The 20054-nt window shown below is 37.0% G+C and overlaps 5 protein-coding genes across 13 annotated transcripts; 3 read left to right on the top strand and 2 right to left on the bottom strand.

Moving 5' to 3' along the window:
• The first annotated feature begins 55 nt into the window (after nt 1–55).
• LOC135167452 (uncharacterized) lies at nt 56–7699 on the top strand. Of its 6 annotated transcripts, none has more exons than XR_010299860.1 (10): nt 56–703; nt 1002–1652; nt 1734–2001; nt 2531–2877; nt 2971–3665; nt 3759–3891; nt 4290–4496; nt 4561–4821; nt 4891–4941; nt 5071–5249. XR_010299860.1 is itself a non-coding variant. In XM_064130664.1 (5 exons), exons 2-5 carry the CDS (start codon nt 1262–1264, stop codon nt 5972–5974), a joined length of 1089 nt encoding a protein of 362 aa, XP_063986734.1. In that variant the 5' UTR covers nt 56–703; nt 1002–1261; the 3' UTR covers nt 5975–7699. The 6 variants fall into 6 exon arrangements, 1 of the variants encoding a protein (XP_063986734.1); XR_010299861.1 differs by having other exon boundaries at nt 4561–4698; XR_010299859.1 differs by having other exon boundaries at nt 4561–4941.
• A 160-nt stretch (nt 7700–7859) lies between these two features.
• LOC135167449 (facilitated trehalose transporter Tret1-like) lies at nt 7860–11002 on the bottom strand. Of its 2 annotated transcripts, XM_064130657.1 has the most exons (3): nt 10831–11000; nt 10674–10760; nt 7860–10467 (listed from the first exon to the last, which is right to left on the bottom strand). In XM_064130657.1, the coding sequence occupies exons 2-3, from the start codon at nt 10732–10734 to the stop codon at nt 9047–9049; spliced, it is 1482 nt and encodes a 493-aa protein (XP_063986727.1). In that variant the 5' UTR covers nt 10735–10760; nt 10831–11000; the 3' UTR covers nt 7860–9046. The 2 variants fall into 2 exon arrangements, with proteins under 2 accessions (XP_063986727.1, XP_063986728.1); XM_064130658.1 differs by having other exon boundaries at nt 10674–11002.
• Nucleotides 11003–12228: 1226 nt separating this feature from the next.
• On the top strand, nt 12229–15526 carry LOC135167453 (tetraspanin-13). Of its 3 annotated transcripts, XR_010299864.1 has the most exons (8): nt 12258–12387; nt 12451–12651; nt 12838–13005; nt 13099–13197; nt 13282–13410; nt 13475–13606; nt 13892–14016; nt 14343–15526. XR_010299864.1 is itself a non-coding variant. In XM_064130666.1 (7 exons), the coding sequence occupies exons 2-7, from the start codon at nt 12592–12594 to the stop codon at nt 14439–14441; spliced, it is 687 nt and encodes a 228-aa protein (XP_063986736.1). In that variant the 5' UTR covers nt 12229–12387; nt 12481–12591; the 3' UTR covers nt 14442–15526. The 3 variants fall into 3 exon arrangements, 2 of the variants coding, with proteins under 2 accessions (XP_063986736.1, XP_063986735.1); XM_064130666.1 differs by lacking the exon at nt 13892–14016 and having other exon boundaries at nt 12229–12387; nt 12481–12651; XM_064130665.1 differs by lacking the exon at nt 13892–14016.
• A 315-nt stretch (nt 15527–15841) lies between these two features.
• On the top strand, nt 15842–18573 carry LOC135167448 (exonuclease 3'-5' domain-containing protein 2). The gene is made up of 3 exons (XM_064130656.1): nt 15842–16364; nt 16560–16701; nt 16842–18573. The coding sequence occupies exons 1-3, from the start codon at nt 16033–16035 to the stop codon at nt 18273–18275; spliced, it is 1908 nt and encodes a 635-aa protein (XP_063986726.1). The 5' UTR covers nt 15842–16032; the 3' UTR covers nt 18276–18573.
• LOC135167454 (mitochondrial import inner membrane translocase subunit Tim16) lies at nt 18284–19603 on the bottom strand. The gene has a single exon (XM_064130667.1). The coding sequence runs from the start codon at nt 19440–19442 to the stop codon at nt 19053–19055; it is 390 nt and encodes a 129-aa protein (XP_063986737.1). The 5' UTR covers nt 19443–19603; the 3' UTR covers nt 18284–19052.
• Nucleotides 19604–20054: the final 451 nt, after the last annotated feature.

The raw sequence follows: 20054 nt of genomic DNA on the forward strand, positions 1-20054 counted from the left end.
TTATTGCCCTCTGTTGACAGACAATAGATTAGTGATGGAATATGGGAAAAGAAAAATAAGCGAGTGAATACCGCGGAAGGAATAAGAGTGAGATAGAGAAGGAGACGCATGCGTCCTTTAATGGCTTGCGCCTTCTCTGATACGTATCCCACATACCCCAGTATCCAGCAGCGTCCGCCCCCGTTGCGGCCCATCCCGCCATCCCCAGCCTACAACCCCAACCCTGACATCCATCTCTCACTCCCTCGTATTCCGCTGGTACAGTGATGTTGGCATTTCGTGGACTCTACTGCAACACCGTGCGTATCGCGAGAGTATCTAATTTAATCTGAATGATTTAGATGCATGACGCACACGCGATATCATCCTGACAATGACCTTTCACACAATATATAACAATTGTCAGAAGGATTAAATAGTTGAATTGAAATCGTCAAGAATTTCGGACATTTGTGACAAGTGTTTCTAAGCAATTGTGCATTAGTGTGCATAATTACCACATTCAAAATTTATCAATTCAGACTGTTTGATTCCCCAATAACGCATAATAAATATTTCAATAATTAAAGTTTTAAAAAATTTCATGTTGTCAACATGCAGACTGTTCCATTATACTTGTTAATTCCAAATCTCGTTCCTAGTGCTTCGACAAAATCATTCCATTTTCTGAGAGACGGCTAATTGAGACAACCAATAATTTGACGTAAGTAAAATTGATATAGAAAAAATAATAATAGAATATTATTTTTTTTTCAATTCATTGTAGTTGCACCATGGAAATTCATGCTGTGGAAAATATTCACCGGGGGGCTATCCACCCACCACCGAATTTTCCACACTTTCATCCCTCTTATTATTTCAAAGTGTAGTAGTAGGTCACGGGATTGGAGTTACTTGTAGTAGTTGTACTGTAGCATGACCTGATATGTATACTAGCTAGTCAGCAGAATATTGAGGGCGGTAAGGGGGGATTGATAACATCAGTGAATATTGTTTTTCAGTTATCCAGAGGGAGAATAAATGAACAAATGAGAGTTGAGGCCGCTCAAGGGTATGAAATATCAGACAGAGAGGGAAGGAGAGAAAGAGAACGAAAGGGATGATAATAATGAGCTGAAGATAAAAATACGAGTTATCAAAATTAAAATTAATATAACACGGAATTTAGTGTCTCACAAATGACATTTAAATGGCGAAGAGATAGCAGTAGTTGAGTAACACCGATGATTTCGGTGTTGATTGTCGTCTCAACCCAGAAGATATGACGGTTATGCCTTCTGGATCTGATGTTGCTGATAAAGCGGTTTCCACTGAGGACGCCTCGGAGATGGTGCAGCTTGATGCTGTTCTTGCTGTACTTGTTGAGACAAAAATAAAGGCCATCAAGAGAGCTTCATTGAGCTCATCCAAGAGCAAGTGGCCCAGTGCACCAGCTAGTCCGAGAAGGCCGAGGTTAATGTCCTCGTCGACGGCCTCATCATCACAAAATCGTAATCATCAAGATCATTTTGATATTAAACATTTTGATAGGGGAGATATGGAGCAAAGACGGAAGACCTATAGGCACAGACGGTATGATTCCGCACCGTGTCAACAGTACATTGAAGAGATCGATGGGCAGGGTGCTCAGCAGGAGCATCACAATGCAATAGGTAGATCTTTATTTATTTAAAGTAACAATTATTCCATTCTCTTGATAAATAGTTGATAATATTTTCATGAATTCAAATTAGTTCACAAGGAATTAAAAGCCCGAAGAAGAGCATCGGAAATGATACATCGAAATCCAAAGAAAAAACGTCGCTACTCCCGTCGAATAAGTTCCCATGTACTCCACAGTATTGACTCACCCATCGAACTCCCCGAGCTCCTCGACGTTGATCGTCTACACGATGATTTGAAACTGATACATTACGAAAGAAACCGCGATGCACTGAGTGACACGGGAGATTTTCCGAGCATACACCAAAGTGCCTACGTCTCCCAAAGTGCAGCGCATCTGTGAGTTAATAATTTTCCAACACTATCGATAGTGTAGTTTTATCATTCATTTTATTATTTATTATCGGTTCTCTACGCGATTGTCCCGTTTTCTCCGATGAAATTACTAATGAAAGAGCTAACAGCGGCTCAATGTTGATAAGGACTAAAGCATCGGTAGACTGTGTCCTAACAAAGTAGAGATGTGACCTAGTTTTGCGATATAGCATTTCTCGATTTGAAATAGAGGATTGCATAAATGCACCCACTGATTCTTGTTCTATTTATATTTCCATGCCATTTTCAATATAACAACTATCCATTTTCTCTCTTATTTATCAATATATTATCCATTTTCTTAATAATGGAAAAATTACATTGAATAAAATGATAATTCCATTCAATTTCTTCAATAACAATAATAATGGCTGCAGTAATTGAAAAAACAAAGCGTCCGAAGATTGTTTGGTAATTGAACATATAAATAGACTTGAATTTTTAACAAGGCATTTATTCAATCAAATTAATAGTTGATTATGATTGAATGTAGTAAATTAGCGTATGAGGATGAGGATTATGTCGCACTAAATCTCGAGGATGAGTTTGACGGTGCATCCATGGTGTCTGGTCATTATCCCCGGGACTTACCCCGCGACCGACGGGATACACTGGGTGAGCGTTATCATCGGCCTCGGAGAAAACACAAACGAAAAAAACATAGACATGGGGTATTTCTTCCCGAGGTAAATCAAGTCCCTCAAGTCGTTCTCATTGATCATGACGAACTACCACTCCGCGCGCGATGGACTATTGTCGCTACTGCCTGCCTGCTCTTTGCCATGTCACTACTACTAGTCGGTGTTACTTTGAGAATGGCACCAATCATCGATGACATGGGTGAGTCCGACATTATTTCATTGTTTTCGTAGAATGTTGTTTATTTGCATACGTAGACCTTTACATCTACACACTCGATAATATTTCTTACAGTTGGAGTGTAGAATTTTAGATATCTCTGAGAGGAGTGGCATGTAATAAAACATGAGTTGAAAGAATATTCCCTCGCAGCTTTCATAAAAGACGGTTGGATATATTGAAATTGTGTGTGAAATGGCTCGCTGAATCGATTTTCTGGAATGATAAAGAGGGTTTGTTGGTCCCCGGGCGAGAGTCGCCAAGTCCTGGCTATCGTTTCACAGCACCCTTTCTCTCCTCAATTGTTTTCTCGTTATTCTCAATCCGATTCATTGTTTTGCCACAAAAATATCAAATATACGAAACATGTAAATATAAATAGTCGTAGTAGGTAGGAAAATGAATCCCTCTGTGATAAATAACCGAAGTGACATGTCACGAAAGAAGGAAGAAATAATATTGGCAATGTCATTAAAGGGATGCCCTCTATTCACGAGTTAAAAGTATAACTTGCTTTGTACATTTTACGGGGAAGGGATACATCCCTATATTGGAGCCTAGAGTCGTCGAGTGCCCGAGGGGTTGCGAGGTCGAGGGTGTCTTATTCACGTCACTCTAAATTAAAGACGCCTGGCCCCTGGATCTTCAGTCTGTTGCGAGATACCCGTGGCCTTAGTGGTCCACCCGGTTCACCGGAAGCTAATCAGTTTCAAGTTTTTTTTTTTCGATTTCTCTATGTTTATTACTCCTTGTGAGAAGAGTTTTTTTCGGTATGAATGAGTGATAATTGTGTATTATAGATGGGCTTGCGGAAGACGGGGAAAATGTTAAATTTTTTTTACATACTTATTTTTTCTTTTCAGGAAATTATGTTGGTTATTGCGGCAACATGTGACAATATTATTTTAAGCGCTATGGATAATCAGCTATCGATTATTCCCGTTGAATCCTCGGATTTAATCCTCTGAGTTCGGTTCAATTGTTCTCGTGAAAACGGTAATTATATAGTGGTGGAAAATTTCATGTTACAATGCCGGAAATACTCGATAATAATTAACCCACCCGGTTTTTATGAGTATATTACTAGAATATTATTATTGTTAATACGGTAGATATTCTTTATCATAGTAAAAATACTATGATTTAAACCGCTGAGGAAATTTATTTTTCATGAAATCATTGGAACATCTTAAATCTCAATTCGCGTAAAACAAGCATTATATGTTTAATTATAACAAATTCGATGGTTATTAATGGTCATTGTAAAATATTTTAAAAGTTTAATTGAGGAAGGGCTTTTTTCTTCAAAGAAACATAAAGTCCAATGTTAAATTATTATTAATCATTTCGTAGTGCAAATTATCATGTCAACACTTGATTCAATATTCAAACAGGAAATTCTTGGAGTTCTTTGAATAAATGTTGGCACTCATCCAGCCGAAGTCTCATTCACCTAAAATTAATTCTGGACCAAATCAACAAGTTATACGTACTAGATGCGTTGGCATAGACAGAATTTTTCGCAGGATCGTTGGCTTGAGAAAATACATCGACTGATAGGCCAGACAGGAGAGATTTTTCATTCTCTAATTACAGTTTCGGTAATTAAAAATGGGCGTATGGGAGTAACTTTCTGATCTACTAGGCGAATTTAACGTACTCTAGCACTAGTGGCTACACCATAAATATTTGGATGAGTTTATTTATTGCTGAGAGTTACGGGCTGGAGTACTGGCTGAGTGTGCGAAGAAGCCGTGGATGGGATGATGGGGTTTGCAGCATCTCAACTGGGCTGGCATAGTGGTAGTATTATAGAGTATAAAACAGATACGTGAAGCTAAAAATAAACTCCAAGTAAACTCAAGGGTAGGGTACAGGATAGACCACTAAATTTTTTTCTCTTTTTTAGTTGGTAACAATTAGTGAGTGAGTAGTGGGACGAGATGTGATGAATAATGTTTATTATTATTATTATTATTATTAATTTCTTTTTAGAGGTAAAGCTCGCAGTGCAGAACCAAATTTCTTCGACATTACTGAACATTAGTGAGTATGGAATACTCTTTCAATGTCCCATCGTCCCCGGTTTTATTGCCGGATCACAGTGACGATGAAATATTATATTGCATAAACACATTAAACGAGCAAGATAATTGCGTTGTTGCCGGCTTGAAGCCGTCAAGTCCTCAACCCCTAGCATCTCGATCGAACTCAGTATTTTGGCTAACTGAAAAAGCTGAACGATCCCGTCACTCTGTCGACTTTGCTACTGGTCACTTTCGTGCTAAAGCCGGACCCAGGGGTTGCACCAAATTCACTCCGCTGGGTAAATTTGTCGTTTTTAATATCGTCCCTCTTCATAGCCCATCTCCGAGTTATAAATATTGATAAAAATTAATCAGGGAATGAGAGACGAGCAAGCGTTCGAAAAAAATCACCGAGTGGTCGACGCAGAAGTTTGTCAACCGAGAAAATACGCCGTAAATCATCGGCAAGAGGGTTGAGTGCCCGAAAAGAGGTGGATGAATCGCAGACACAGATAGAGCAGAGAAGAAGACACAAGAAAGTCGTTGCCCTAGTCCTTGGAATTTTCATATTTTTACTCGTGGCATCTGTTGTTGTAGTCGTGGTAACACTGACCCACAGTTCGTTTCATTCACCTCCAGTGGGGAATAGGGAATTAGCCAGACATCGGGCCCAGCAGAATCAACCGCTGAGTCATTCCAAAATGATTTGTAGGCCATATTAATGAATTTTTATCATTTTTTACGAGGAGCTACGCATTATTTGACGTTAAATGTATTTTAATCATTTTCCCATGGAATGAGTATAGAAAAGAATACTTAGATATCCTTCAAGTTGATGAATTCATAAAGTTCTTTGCGCTCAAATGCGTAATTCCTCTTCATTAGCCTTCCATTAATATAATACAATGAAAAAAAAAAAATGTTGAATCTCTTCAACATCTCAATGGAGGAAATTTTAATCTGTTCCAGTTCGCAAGGAGAACGAGGAGCTGTTAAATGCTTTGAACCGAGACACATCTGTGCCAGACAATAGTACAACAGCTCCACTTTAAAACTTTTTACCAATCCCTCATCTACGAGGGAGATTGTTGGCTGCTGATGCCAGTGAGAACCGAGAATCACAACTCACAATGAAGTAAATGCCGTGACATCGAGAAAATGAGACACGATATACCCCTTTGTTCAAGCCGACTGAGGATAATCTGAGGGTGAATTCGTCGTCAAATGTGAGAGTAGTACGTCAATACAACTAGTATTAGTACGAACTGCTCAATTTTTGGTTCATCCAAATACAGCAAAGACATACCTTGACATGAATTTGATGTATATAGGTGTTATGTATGATGACGACTCATGTTATTAGTTTTATACACTAGTGTCACGCAAATTGACAATGGAGATTACCGAGTCATTAAGATCAATGCATAGCTATTTCCTCCCAATTCTATGACAATCAAATTGTAATTGTCAAGTGGGGAGATGAAAGTTCAGTTAACATTTTCCGGAATACCTACTAATCTGAAAAGATCTCAATATTATTTTTCAGTCATTCGATCATTCCATTGCACGCCGCAGTAGGTCAATATCAAGAGCACAAATAATTTAATAATAGTAAGAATAATAATAATACGATTCTGTCAAATTTCGAAGGACCCGAGAGGATTGTTTTGCTCCCCAGAAATGCAATTATTTTATACGTCCAGAGACTCTTGCACTTTTTATTGTCTTCGGTAATTGAATTACTGTCTTCAATGGCCAAACACGTAGTCTTCTAAATAAAGCAGACAATAAGATTAAGATGTTGTACCCCTGGAGTAAAAAAAAAATACAATGTGACAATGCCAACGGCTAAAGTCCACGTCATTCTATTTGAAAAGACAGAGTTGAATTGGAGGGATCTAGCGAACGGGTATGGCCTATTGAATACGCAATCCCACTCGTGAATTTGTTGATTAAATAATTTTACATGCGTGACACAACGAATAATATCAGAGAGCATTAAAGAGAATTTATCACGGCGTTATGAACGTGCTGGAACGTTCACCGTTTGTGAAAAGAAAAATAATATTTAATATTGAAATTAATGTAAAGCAGATGAATATTGCGATTATATCTAGAATTTTCCGAGTTCCTTTTACTGTATTATAATGCGTTCAATGATGAACAGGGCCTTGAGTAAGAAATTTAATGCCATCTTACTCCCTATTTTTTCATTCTATTGACAATCTTTCGCTCATGATAATTCGCTACGATGATTCAATTCCATTTTGACTATTAACCGGTTTTCAAATTATCTTATGTAATTATCAATTTTTCGAAACTTCAGTCAACCATCATTTAAACTATCATCATTTAGCAAATAAAACTCTCTAAAGCATTTAAGTATATTCCATAATACTTCTAAACTATTACGAGACATCGTTTTTTTACTCAACGAAGGAACCAAATGCAATCAATCCGCCTGAATCTCTACCGTTGACAATCAATCTAATGGGAGAAAGACTCTCCACTGCATACATCCTATCAACAATATAGCCAATGTATAATTACAATCGATGAATATCAAAATAATATAGATGATTATGAAATAACATAATAAAATTTTAACGAGTGTTGTGACAATGTATGTTGTGCCAATGAGAATTAAATAACGGAAACGCATAAGATCAAAATAACGAGATATTTATGTTTATATATATATTGTCCTATTAATGCATGCATGTATCATGGTTATCAATTACGATGTAATATCCAAATAGATTGGGTTTTAATTGTTACGTTACGAGTATTTTCATTAATCCCAGCCCCTCACATTTGCTAATGTTTCTAAAATCCTAAAACAGAATCTAATCCCTCAGGTGTAGTATAATGGATTAGGAATAATGAAAATAATTAGAAATTTCTGTTAAACAACCGCCCTAGAATCAACCACAACAATTTCATGCTGACATTAACAATTTATTTTTCATATTTCAATCAATAATACACATTTAGGCACATGCAAAGTACAAGTGAACTAAATCCATGAACAATAGTTATAATTTGGCAAACTCTCAGCAATATACTACACGAAAACATCTGCACATAGATACTCAGTTTATTTTATAATTGTCTCACCCTGCTTCAAAGGGATAGTCATGCAAGATTGCTCGCCAATAATAATAATAATAATAATAATATCAATAATCTAAAACCTACGAGCTATTGCAATGAAATTCAAATTCCGTGCGAAAGGGGCGGACCACGTAATTCTCAAACTACTAGAAGAGAATTGTTAAGTAACATGTGTTTCAGTCGTTTTGTTGGACCCTGCCTCAAAGGGAACAAAAAAGATCTTGATATAATCGTCGATAATTCCATTAAAAAAATTATAGATGTTATCGATGATAAATAAATAACTTAACGACTAATTACAAATTATCAGTCTCAATATTCTTACACCCTGCCTTAAAGGGATGAGAAGATGGTCATGCGGAATTGCTCTGCACACAATGTAAGCTGTTGGTAACATGGTAGTGGCCGTTATCGATTATTCTATTAGATTGATTAATTAGAGTAATAAACCACGTTTTTCTAAATACGTACAACTGCTCTAGTTATTCAATCTCAAATGGTCTAATACCGTTTCACGGTCGCTATATTTTTCCGGATTTACAACTCGGTAATTGAGTAGTATCAACAACGTCATTAATAGTATGCACGTACGCAGAAAAAAAACGCTAATTGTAGAATCTTGAAATGGTTACTTTTACGATTCAACTAACGATACTTCGCTCATGTTTTTTTTTTGATTATGTAAAGGGGGAATAATTGATCCATTTGGAGAAAGCTCAGTCGTCATAACTGTGTTTTAGCATCAATTTTTTTCATTGAAAAAACCAACTAAATAAAATCAATGGAGTGAAAAAATTTTAAAAGTTCAAGGAACGATATTGAATGATCTTCTTAAAAATTCTGCGAAAAAAAAGAATGCAGAAATTCAAAAACTTTACTCTAGCATTATCGCCTTATAAATAATAGAGAAAGAGGGGCTAATTTAATCTGCCGAAAACATTAATAAACTCATTTTCAATGAAAAAAATTTACGCCATCGTGCAATAAATTGGAAATCGATAAAAAAAACCTCAGAAAACATTGCTGACATGCATGTCAGTGAAGACCCCGTCTTCAATAGTAGCCGCCTTCTCTCTCCTCTTGTTCCTCTCTGTTTTGGAGCAATTGAGCTCCTCTTGAATCTCAAACAACGACTTACCCTTTGTCTCCGGAACCCAGAAGAATATAAAAATAATCCCGACAAAGCAAGAAGCACCAAATCCTCCCAGAGAAGTGTAAATCCCCCAATTATCGGTAATCACTTGATGCATCTTCGAAACTATGAATGCCAGTAAGGAAGCCCAGAGTGATGCTAGTGATACAGCAATGCCTTTGACATTAGTCGGAAATAATTCTCCAAGCATCATGTATGACAAAGGGCTCAAGCCCAAAGCAACACTCAACTCGTAACATATAACTGAAACGTCCAAAACCCATCCAATGTCCCTCAATTCCTTGTCCATCTTCAGAAAGAATTTGAAGAAGTAGAACATGCCGGCGATTGTTAAGGAGACTCCGGAGAAAAAAGTGGTGATGAGGAGAAGAGGTCTTCTGCCAAGTCTATCGACGAGAAGAGCAGCACCGATGCCGGCGATCAATTGAACTACACTCAGAATTATCACCACGATTCCTGGTGACAATCCCGAGTCGCTCTCACCGATGATCTCCTGAGTGTAGGATTCTATAGCGGCCAGTCCAGAGAACTGAAGGACAATCTGAAGTCCAAAACTGATGATTACAGCCCTTCGATTGCCTTTGGTGTCGAAGAGATCCCACAAGTGTCCCCTGTTGGTCATGTCCCTGATGACTGTCTTGGCGATTTGATCGAGATTCTCCTCGAGGGCTTCATTATTCTCTGGAGAATCACTGTACTGCTTCAGTTGTTGGAGATTCCTAGCAGCTCCCGCTCGGTCATTCTTCATCATGAGATAATACGGGGATTCCGGCATAAAGGCAAAGGTTACGAAAAAGAGGAGGGGGATAACAGCGCAAGAATAGGCAAGATATTCGTAGCGTACAAATGGACCGATGGCGTGAGCGTAAAGTTCTCCGAAGGTTACCATCAGCTTGATGAATGAACCCAGGGTGCCGCGTATGTTCTTGTCTGCTATTTCTCCGATGTACATAGGACAAACGACGTAGACCACCCCCTGGCCAACGCCACTGATGAATCGAGATGCATAGAGAATGTAAGGCTTCCGAGCGACGATTATTAGAATCCAGCCGGTTAGCAGGGGCAAGCCTGATAGCAAAAGACTAGCCTTACGGCCATATCGATCTACGATAAGGGCTGCGATCAAACTTCCTGGGATTGTGCCTAGGAGATAAAAGGAGGCAATCCAGGAGGCGTCATCTGAGCTCAGGGGAATTGATGAGGCATTAGATTTTAGATAGGGAAGACTCGGAGATGTCCAACCGATGTGCGAACCAGTTATCGCCAGGGATATTGTACCTAAAATTATTCATTTTTAATTTGAATAATAAAATAACATGTTATAACCACTAATTCTTACATTAATTCAAGAACGGAGAGGTATTTAAGGTATTACAATACCTCTCCATGAAATTTAAGTAAAGAGCCAGATTCAATTTAAATTCATGATAAATAGAATGAACCGAGGGATTACTTACATTAATTCCGGGATTAAAAATACTTACCAGTTATAGCTGCGAGATACTGTGGCCACTGCTTCGTGTCTTTCTTGTTATGTATCTCCATTCTATCGTTTTCTTCATACCATAAGACTAAAGAATAATAATTTATTGAACATACACTGACAACTAGGAAACTAAAATTGAGAAATTTTTCACTCACAATAACGAAGAAAGTTTTCGAAATGGATAAGACACTAGGCTGGCACGATGAAGATCGATTCGTAAGTATCGAAACGATCGACCAGAGCCCGAGACAGTGGATGATTCCTATTAGAAGTCAAAGACGCTGGGCGAGTAGATTTTATACTCAATCGTTTGAACTCGTTTATCGGTGTCAGTCTGTCTTTATTCTACGGCCATGTTTCGCTCCCCCTCAACACTTATTACGTGTGTTAGAGAGACGGCGATTCAACAAGACAATTATTGGAGTTACATATTGGGGCAAGCAGAAATTAAGTTTATAGTAGCATCTATGGAATTATCCAATGGATATTCGCGAAAACATTCTAATAAAAAATCATGCAACTTCAATGATTTTAGTTACAATAAAATTTTTAATATACTATTCCCCTAGAATTTTGATAATACGTAAACCCAGATAAACCCCTTCGTTTGTCAACCGTGTGCTTTACATGAAGGATAGAAAGTCATATTAAATGATCCGTAAATTATTCCATCATATCACTTATTCAGATGTTTACAGTCTTCCGTATAGAAATCTTTAAGTATTTTTTTTTCAAGCGATCGGATGAGGAAGATAATTAATTATTACTGAATAATTTCATAATGCGCAATTTATCGTGAATTCTTATCACAACTTATCACCTTGTAGAATCCACAGGTGCGTTCAAACATTTGTTCTGGAATTTTGATAATTTATTTTCTCATTTTCCAGTGGAAATTTTGCTACGTCCAATTGTTTCCCTCTATATATTATTTACAATAAAAAAAACTCATCGTCTGTTAGAATTTCGATAATCTTTCTCCATATTCTAACGGAAATTTGGTGACTTCTCATTGCTGCAAAGGATACAGGATAATCAAATGTCTGATATGTGGTTATAAAAAGAGAAATTTTTACGTCACGCAGGCAAACTGGAATAAACATTGTGACTTATTTAGGATATGGAATGGATGTTTAAAAAAATATTTATCGCTCGTAAAATATAATAATCTACGTGATATCCATTGAGTATGAGATTTTGTAAAGATTTTAACGTCATTTGATTAAAAAATCGGAAAATGTAGAATCAAGTCAGTCGAAAAGTTAGAGTTACTATTTGGCGCCTGTCAGACTTGAGCATACAGCATTCAAATTCTCATTAACATGATAAATTTATTAACACTGAGCAAACAGAGGTGATAAGACTGTCGTCTTCCGCTCCAATATTCCATAAATATCTGAACCAAACAACGAGTGTCAATTACGCCTCATCAAATTGAAATAGTTGAGAATTAAATATAAATCCGCAAAGTTTGCGTTATATTAATGACACCTAAATCGATTCCAATTATAAATTGGAACATGGGTAGTAAGGGGTGTACATATGCTCCGAAATGATGAAGAGAGATATCGATCCAGGCCACCTTCTGCGTTACAATCGGCTTGAGGGAGGGAGTGGCAGGGGGGAGATGTCAGCTGAGGCGCTTGGAAGTACACCACCGCGAAAAGGTCGAGCACGATTGGCCTCCATGTTGAAACTCGCTGATATAAACTGTACGGCAATCATATCTACATATTTGTTTTAATTAATTCACATAAATATTAATATGTTTACAGTTTCTCTCAATCATTGAATTGTGCTTCCAGTGGTGGTGGATGAAAGAGAGTGAGGGACTTGATGTTACATTAGATGACTATCTGAACAGTTTGGCAAGAGGAAACGTTCATTAAGTACTGGGATAAAGTGAGATTGGTAAAATGTGTGGCAGTTTCACGTGCTCCAAAAATGCTCTGACAGCATTAAATATTCTTTACATTGTAAGTCTGCGTTATTTATTTCCTGAGCTGATAGTAATTCACCATTCGAGGTTATTAAATACATTGAATAAATTTTAAAATTACTATAATTTCATGTCCCCACAATAGTAAACAAGGAAATATAGGTTTTTAAAAATCCAGATGACTGCTCACATACTAATATTCAATAATTACTATGAATTACAGGTTGTAGCATTTATCTTGATTGGCGTTGCTGTCTATGGAAGGGCATCAGCCCTTGTGACTAATCTTCCCATCATCGGGGGAATTCTTGCCTGCGGAGTTATTCTAATTCTCATATCAATACTGGGACTCATTGGAGCGGTCAAGCATCATCAAGTGCTTCTTTTTTTTGTATCCTTTTTTACACTGTCACAGTCTATCGAGATTGTGAAATAATGTTGTAGGACATGTTACCATGTTTTTCTTAACAATTTTATTCACTAGTATATGCTCATTCTCTTCCTATTGTTCCTGGTTCAGTTCAGCATCGCCTGTGCATGTCTTGCTGTTAATACTAAGCAACAGGAGGAATTGGCGGAGCAGGTGATGAATATGTTCAAATTCCCGCATTCTTCCATGTTGATTAGTGCTGGTTGCTGATTTATTATTTTTAATTGTTTTTCGCAGGGATGGAAACGCGTTGGTCCCCACATCAAAGAGCAAGTCCAGACAACATTCACGTGCTGTGGATTCAACAGTTCGATGGGAGCAATCGATGATCCCGCTATGATCAACCCTTCATGTGACGTCGTAAACGTACGTCTTATAGACTCAACAAAGCTCCATAATTCTCTTACAATTTATTTAATTTTTTTTTCAGAAAATGTGCTGTCCAGATCCTAGTCTCGATCCAGACTGTTCGTGCAAACCCTGCATGGAAAAACTTCAATCGACGATCGATTACGCATTTAAACTCTGTGGAGGCATTGGTTTGTTCTTCAGCTTCACTGAGGTAATTCCATTCGTCTGATATTAATCGTACATCTGATGGATAACTATTTGCCATCTTCTAAAATATTAATCTCTGCTCTCTCTCTCTCTTTCGATCTGTCTGTCATTTACAATTATTATCTCATCATTATAATGTCAGTGTTAAAATAATGTGATTATTATTTGTGGCGTGTAGAGAAATGTTATAAACACGTGTTTTTTCCGAGTTTGAATCATTTCTCAATACGTTCTTAGCCGTAGGTGCTAACCCATGAAAAGAAAATGGTAAATAATTCTAAATTTGCAGTTTGTTGGTGTGTGGTTGACGGTGCGCTACAGGAACCAGAAAGATCCGAGAGCTAATCCTAGTGCTTTTCTCTAGTCTAATATCTCCATGACCCCTGTCACCTTGCACGACTCGCTAACTAGATGGTGGGTGTGGGTTTGTCCGTTCACAAATATCATTTTCAAAGATATCATCATAAAAATGAAGAAAAATTTCCTGAAAAATTTTATGCGTCAGTTTTCGACCGAAGCACTTAAAACGCTCCAAAACTGATATAATTATCGCTTGAAATCTAAGAAAATTTTCTATTGATTTCGCCAAATTTTTCTACGAAATTTTTGATTCCCGACATCATGCGCATATACGTACTTGTGGCATTTAAGAGCTAGCAAATAACAAATACATGTCTGGCACTATTAAAAAATGTGATGAGTTTGCGAGTTAATTAGGTATTTCGGGCATTTTTTTGTAGGTAATCGCTGCATTTTTGGCGAGACGCTATCGCAATCAATTGGATCCTGATGGAAAAGCTGCGAGATCTTTGTTCCCCAGACTCAATTATGTTCAGTGATTTCTCATGGGGGATATTTGTCGTCTACCTTACAAATACACAGAAATCCAAAAGTGCTAATCAAAATTCCAAAAAAATGAACACATCAATAGATTTCGTGTGTTATAGACACTCTAAAAAATATCACATCTTAGGGAACAGGATCAGTTTCTTTGCTTTCATTGCAACGTACTACGGTGCAGGATGGACACATTTGACGTTTTTTTGAATGCTCATAATTCAGTGTTGTTTTGATGAAATCCGACCATGACCTACTCCATCAAAAATATATAATTGTCAATTTAATGAGATTAGACTGAGGTGTAGGACAAATCGCGGTAAAATGAACCCGGATGACATTTATTTTTAGGTTTATGACTCAGGAACAAATTTATTAGGTGAAGTGAATTCAGTATCATCGTAAAGGGAAACAATTGTCCTATCCATGCCCAAAAAAATATCCCTTTTTTCATTGAAAGTTAAATGAATTGTTGATATAAAAACACAAGTGTCCATTTTGCGTCATCCTTAGTTATCCTATTGATTTACAATTTGCAAATATTTTGGAAAATATTAATGTGTTTTTTCTCTCATTCCTTATCGAAGGCATTCGTATTTTTTGTAACCATCGACAGTTAATTTTCACTAATCTTGAAATGTGTAAATCTTTTGGAATGTGCTAATAACCAGAATGTGTGCCCTAGTCAGCCACGAATAATAGTTTTAGAGTCATGAGGACAAGAACAAGAACAATATAAACCTTGAAGCGCCTTTCAGTGGAGCAATCTCGAGATTTTTTTGTGAATTGATTTGTTTTTGGCATTTTTATAATTTTCCCTGAATGATTTATGTATCAAAGAGGCAGATGTATCGGTTTATCGAGACTGATGAAGTATTGTTGTCAATTAATATCGTTTATTATTTTAATTTTTTTTCTGATTGGGTTAATCTACTATATACAATAGTATAATAAAATAGTATCTCAACTTTTACATGTAGACGCAGAATTGTAAAATAATGTTCAGTTCATTGTGTTGGGTGTCTAAATTTGCTTCAACTTTCTGCAATAATTGATGATAATAAAGAAAACTAAAAGCAGAATACAATTGGTTAATTTTTTTGACAATAACTTCAACCAAGATCCCTTGATCAACAACCGTAAAACAATTTTACGTGAGAATGAGTAAAATTAAAGAACTGACCACATAATGGAATTGTTAACAAAATTGTGAGTAAGATATTTGCATATTTAATGGGTGATTAATTTTTTAATTTGACTTTTTTCAAATTAATAAATTATTGGAAGAATAAATTAAGTAAATGCAGTAAAAATACATATATCGACGACCGATAGAGTATAGCTCTTCTATAACATCGTCCACCGCTTACTCTTCATCGGCATACCGGACAAACCGCACCAACTAGCTCACTTCTCTCAGTCGCATCTGTTTCTTTACCGCGTACGTCCATTTGTAATTGCCCGACTCATTTATCACCGAATATGTAGATTTTTCCCAATTATTCAATAATTTAACTTTTAATTATTCGCGATCTTTGTATAATTTCCTCTCTCTCTGTGTTACTCAGTAATTTATTTATTAAATTCCCTCTAATGTTTAGACATTCAGTTTTAAAAGCAATCCGCGTGCTTCTCAACGTATTCAATCTCAGTCTATCGTTCTGTATATCCACCTCAAGTATTTATTTATTGTTCGTAAAAATATTAAACATGATATTTGCCTGTGTCACCGCGGGACTTCTCTATCTCGCCACAAAATACCACGACAATGTATTTCGAAGTGTTAAAAGTATCTGTCACAGTATAGTTAGCCAACATGATAATGAAGAGCTCAAGAATCACAAAAAATCCGTTCTTCCAATCACGAAAATTATATTAGCTGATTCACCAGAGAAATGCGACTACGCTGTTCAACGTATTCGAAGGTGAAAAGATTTGCTTTTATTTATTTCCTTTGAGTTTTATATTTAGTGTTATTTGTTTTCACTATCCCTAGTAATCCATTCCAAGAGTAGGCAGAAGCTCTACTTTCTGTTTTGATTACACATGGGTCACTTGAATTTTATTGAAAATATTTCCCGAGGAATTCCAGTGATGATAATGTCTTAATTTTATTTCAGCAATTTATGCCATGGTGTACTCGGTTTCGACTGCGAATGGGTGAAAGAAGGACGGATTTCTTTATTACAACTTGCCACTCACAATGGAGTATGTGCTCTATTCAGGATTGGGAAAATTGGATATGTACCACCTAAACTCAAGGTATTTTAATTTTGTTAGGTTTTTTTTTTAATTACTTCAATCCTTATTCAGCCGTATTTAATTACTCTGAAGGAAAAAAATGGAAACTTTTGTTTTCAGCAAAATTTCAATATATTAAGGACTAAATTTTTATTCACTAGGAATTATTGTCAAACAACTGCATTTTGAAAGTCGGTGTAGCCTCCTTCGAAGACGGTAGGAAGCTGACAAACGACTACGGGTGTCGAGTGTATGGAACGGTTGATCTTCGCACACTAGCCGACGGACTAGGCATTCCTAGTAGGAAGAGCCTAGCTGCAATGTGCGTCCAATATCTGGGAATTGAACTCGAGAAGATAATCGAGGTGAGATGCGGTGATTGGGACGCTGATACTCTAACTGATGAACAGATGGCTTATGCTGCGTACGATGCAATTGCATCGGTACTCGTTTATCGAGAGATGCAACGAATAGTGAAACGCAAGCGTTCTCCTCTCCGCAATCTTATCCTCTATCTAAAGAGTTTATATCACCGTCGCTATCACCAAGCGCCACACTACATCCATCAAGTCCCTCCAGACTTAATGGACATAAAGTACCGAGCTACCCCAGAGACGCCCTCAAGCCCTGAGGCAAATAACAACAACAATTTCACAAAGAACAAAAATGTTCCCACCTCAAATCCTCAGAAGCTGAGTAGTATACCAACGAGAAAAGAGCCCCTTTACCATAACTGTTACTTGCAAGCACCGGATGGTGAAATTCTCTGCACATGTGATCGTAAAAAAGCCGAGTGGTACGTGACCAAGGGCCTAGGGGTGACAATCAACGAGTCACCTCTCACAGTAAGACTGAACTTCGAGCCTTCAGGTAGGGCTCTAGGTCAGGTTGGCCAGTATTACACGCAAGTTAAAGTAAACCAATGCGTGGTCTGCGGTGCCCAGGACAAATTCATTAAGAAGAATGTTGTCCCAAGGGAATACCGCAAGTACTTTCCCCTCGTGATGAAGGCCCATCAGTCCCATGACGTCTTACTTCTGTGCCCCATGTGCCACGAAATCAGTAATAGACATGATTTGGATCTGAGGAGACATCTGGCATCGCTCTGCGATGCTCCATTGTCAAGATTATTGCCTCCATCGAAGACGGATCTCAACCATCACAAGCGAAAATTGATGTCAGCTGTGAAGGCTCTCAGGGATCCCTCGGTACCATTACCTCCTCATCGTAGGCAACAACTTGAGGCTTGTGTTCTTGAATACACTTCACCAAATTCACCCATCCTTCAGTGTGATCCTGAGGTCGAGGTTCCCCTGAAGTCAAGTCGGATTGAGTTGACTGGATCTGTGTCGTCACCGCCCTTACAAGCGAGAGTGACACCACACGGTCTGAAAGTTGTCGAACACTTCACCAATTCCCATAATGGACTCGTCGCTCTAGAGACAATGTGGAGAGAACACTTTCTCACCAATATGAGGCCTAAGTTTTTACCAAAATTATGGTCTGTTCGTCATAACCAGGAACGTTTGGAGATTAGGCAAACGCAGAATAGAATTGAACCACAAGATGCCAAAGTCGCGGGTCTGACTAGGTGAACTATCCATTTAATTTATTTATTTATTTATACTTATCGTTTCGAGAGAAACAACAACGAATTTTTTCGCTATCTATTGCTGTAGATTATTAACTTTGCAGGGACTCGTTTGTGAACGAGTACTCTTGTTCTTTGAATTTTCATATGATCTATCAATAATGTCATAATTAAAGAGTATTTATAATTATTAGTAATTATGTAAATTTAAATTTATAAATCAATGAAATTATAAACTTATGTACATAATACTTTGAAATTTGAAATAATAATAATAATAATAATAATAATAATAATAATAAGAGTAATAATAATTGTGGAAGTAACTTATTTTGATTTGATATGTAACAACTCCTATTCTTTTTTCTTTTTTTTAAACTAATTTGAAACAATTACTATTAGTAATAATCCATTGAATATAATTGCAGGTAATCAATTTTCAAAATTTTTAAGAATGTTAAGTAGGGAATCTCGATATGGAAGAAATTGCTTCTCATTCAAACACTCAATCAATTCCTATATGATTTTGAAATTCTAGAATTCAGATATTTAAAAATCTTCAAACCACAATATAAATTGTCAATGCAGCACGACTAGTGTCCTCTTTATTAAACAAAAAAAAAATATTACATACTTTATAATCTCCCTGAAACTTGATAAATCATCAGGTACGTATCAACATCATTTATCTGATCGTTATGATATAGTTAAGTCAATAATATGTACAAATTTGCAGTAGCAAAGTTTTGTAGACTAAAAGGCCAAATTTATCAGACATGTATCATTTGGTCTCGTCCTTGGCAGGCTCTGGATCCGTTGTTTTATGACTGTGTTGGAGTTCGTCGTCTATCCTTTCTTTCGCCCTCACAATTTTGGATTGAAGATAGAATGAGCCACCCTTTGCCCGATCGTTTGCCTCCATGAGATATTTGTAATTCTTCTCTATAAGTTCCTTCTGGTCTGGCCTCTCGACATTCAAAATTCGCAAGGCCTCTTCCAGGGAGAGTCCAGTCTTGGCATTGGCTGCTGCTCTCTTAACCCCTTGAGATCCACCTCCAGCCCTCTTGGCTGCCTCCTGACTCGCCGCTATTTCCTGACGCAATGCTCGCGCAAATGCTCTTCCCACTACCTGAGTGCCTAGCACTATTATTTGGGCTATGTACTTTGCCATAACCTGGGAATTGCCACTTTAATTCTCTTCTGTTTTTCACTAATCACTGTCGATTAAGCTTATAATAGGAACACTCGGTTTTTAGTTTTCACGCAAGATGAAAACTTTCCATCCAATTTTCAAGAAATTTTGAGGTTAGTTTGTTCCATCATGGTTTAAATGTTGGACTAACCTTATTCTCTGAGAGATAAATATCTAGATAATAAAATTATCTAAGATAAGCCGCGGAATATCAAAGGGGCCTCATACTCTTCGATGTTTTAAAAATTAAACGCACCAGAAAAACTGACCTTATAAATACAATAAAAAGAATGCCTTAATGATGTGCCTTAAGGTCCTCAGTCAATGGCATATATTGCAAGAAACTTATTCGTATCATCATTATTATTTCATTTTGCTTCCAATGAATTCCATTGAAAATAAACAAATTTAATCAAAAAAACTTTGAAAAAGGAGACCTAAAATCCTTTTTCTTGAATTATTCGAAATTCGTCCTAATGGTTATGTTTGACTGAAAGCCGATTTTATTGTAATAATTGATTGGAATAACTCACCGGCATCGGCTGAAAACAACAGCTAAGTTTCACCTCTCGAATCGCCTCCTTGAATATT

Source organism: Diachasmimorpha longicaudata, chromosome 11 (assembly GCF_034640455.1).
Source record: "Diachasmimorpha longicaudata isolate KC_UGA_2023 chromosome 11, iyDiaLong2, whole genome shotgun sequence".
NCBI classification, from domain to species: Eukaryota; Metazoa; Arthropoda; class Insecta; order Hymenoptera; family Braconidae; genus Diachasmimorpha; species Diachasmimorpha longicaudata.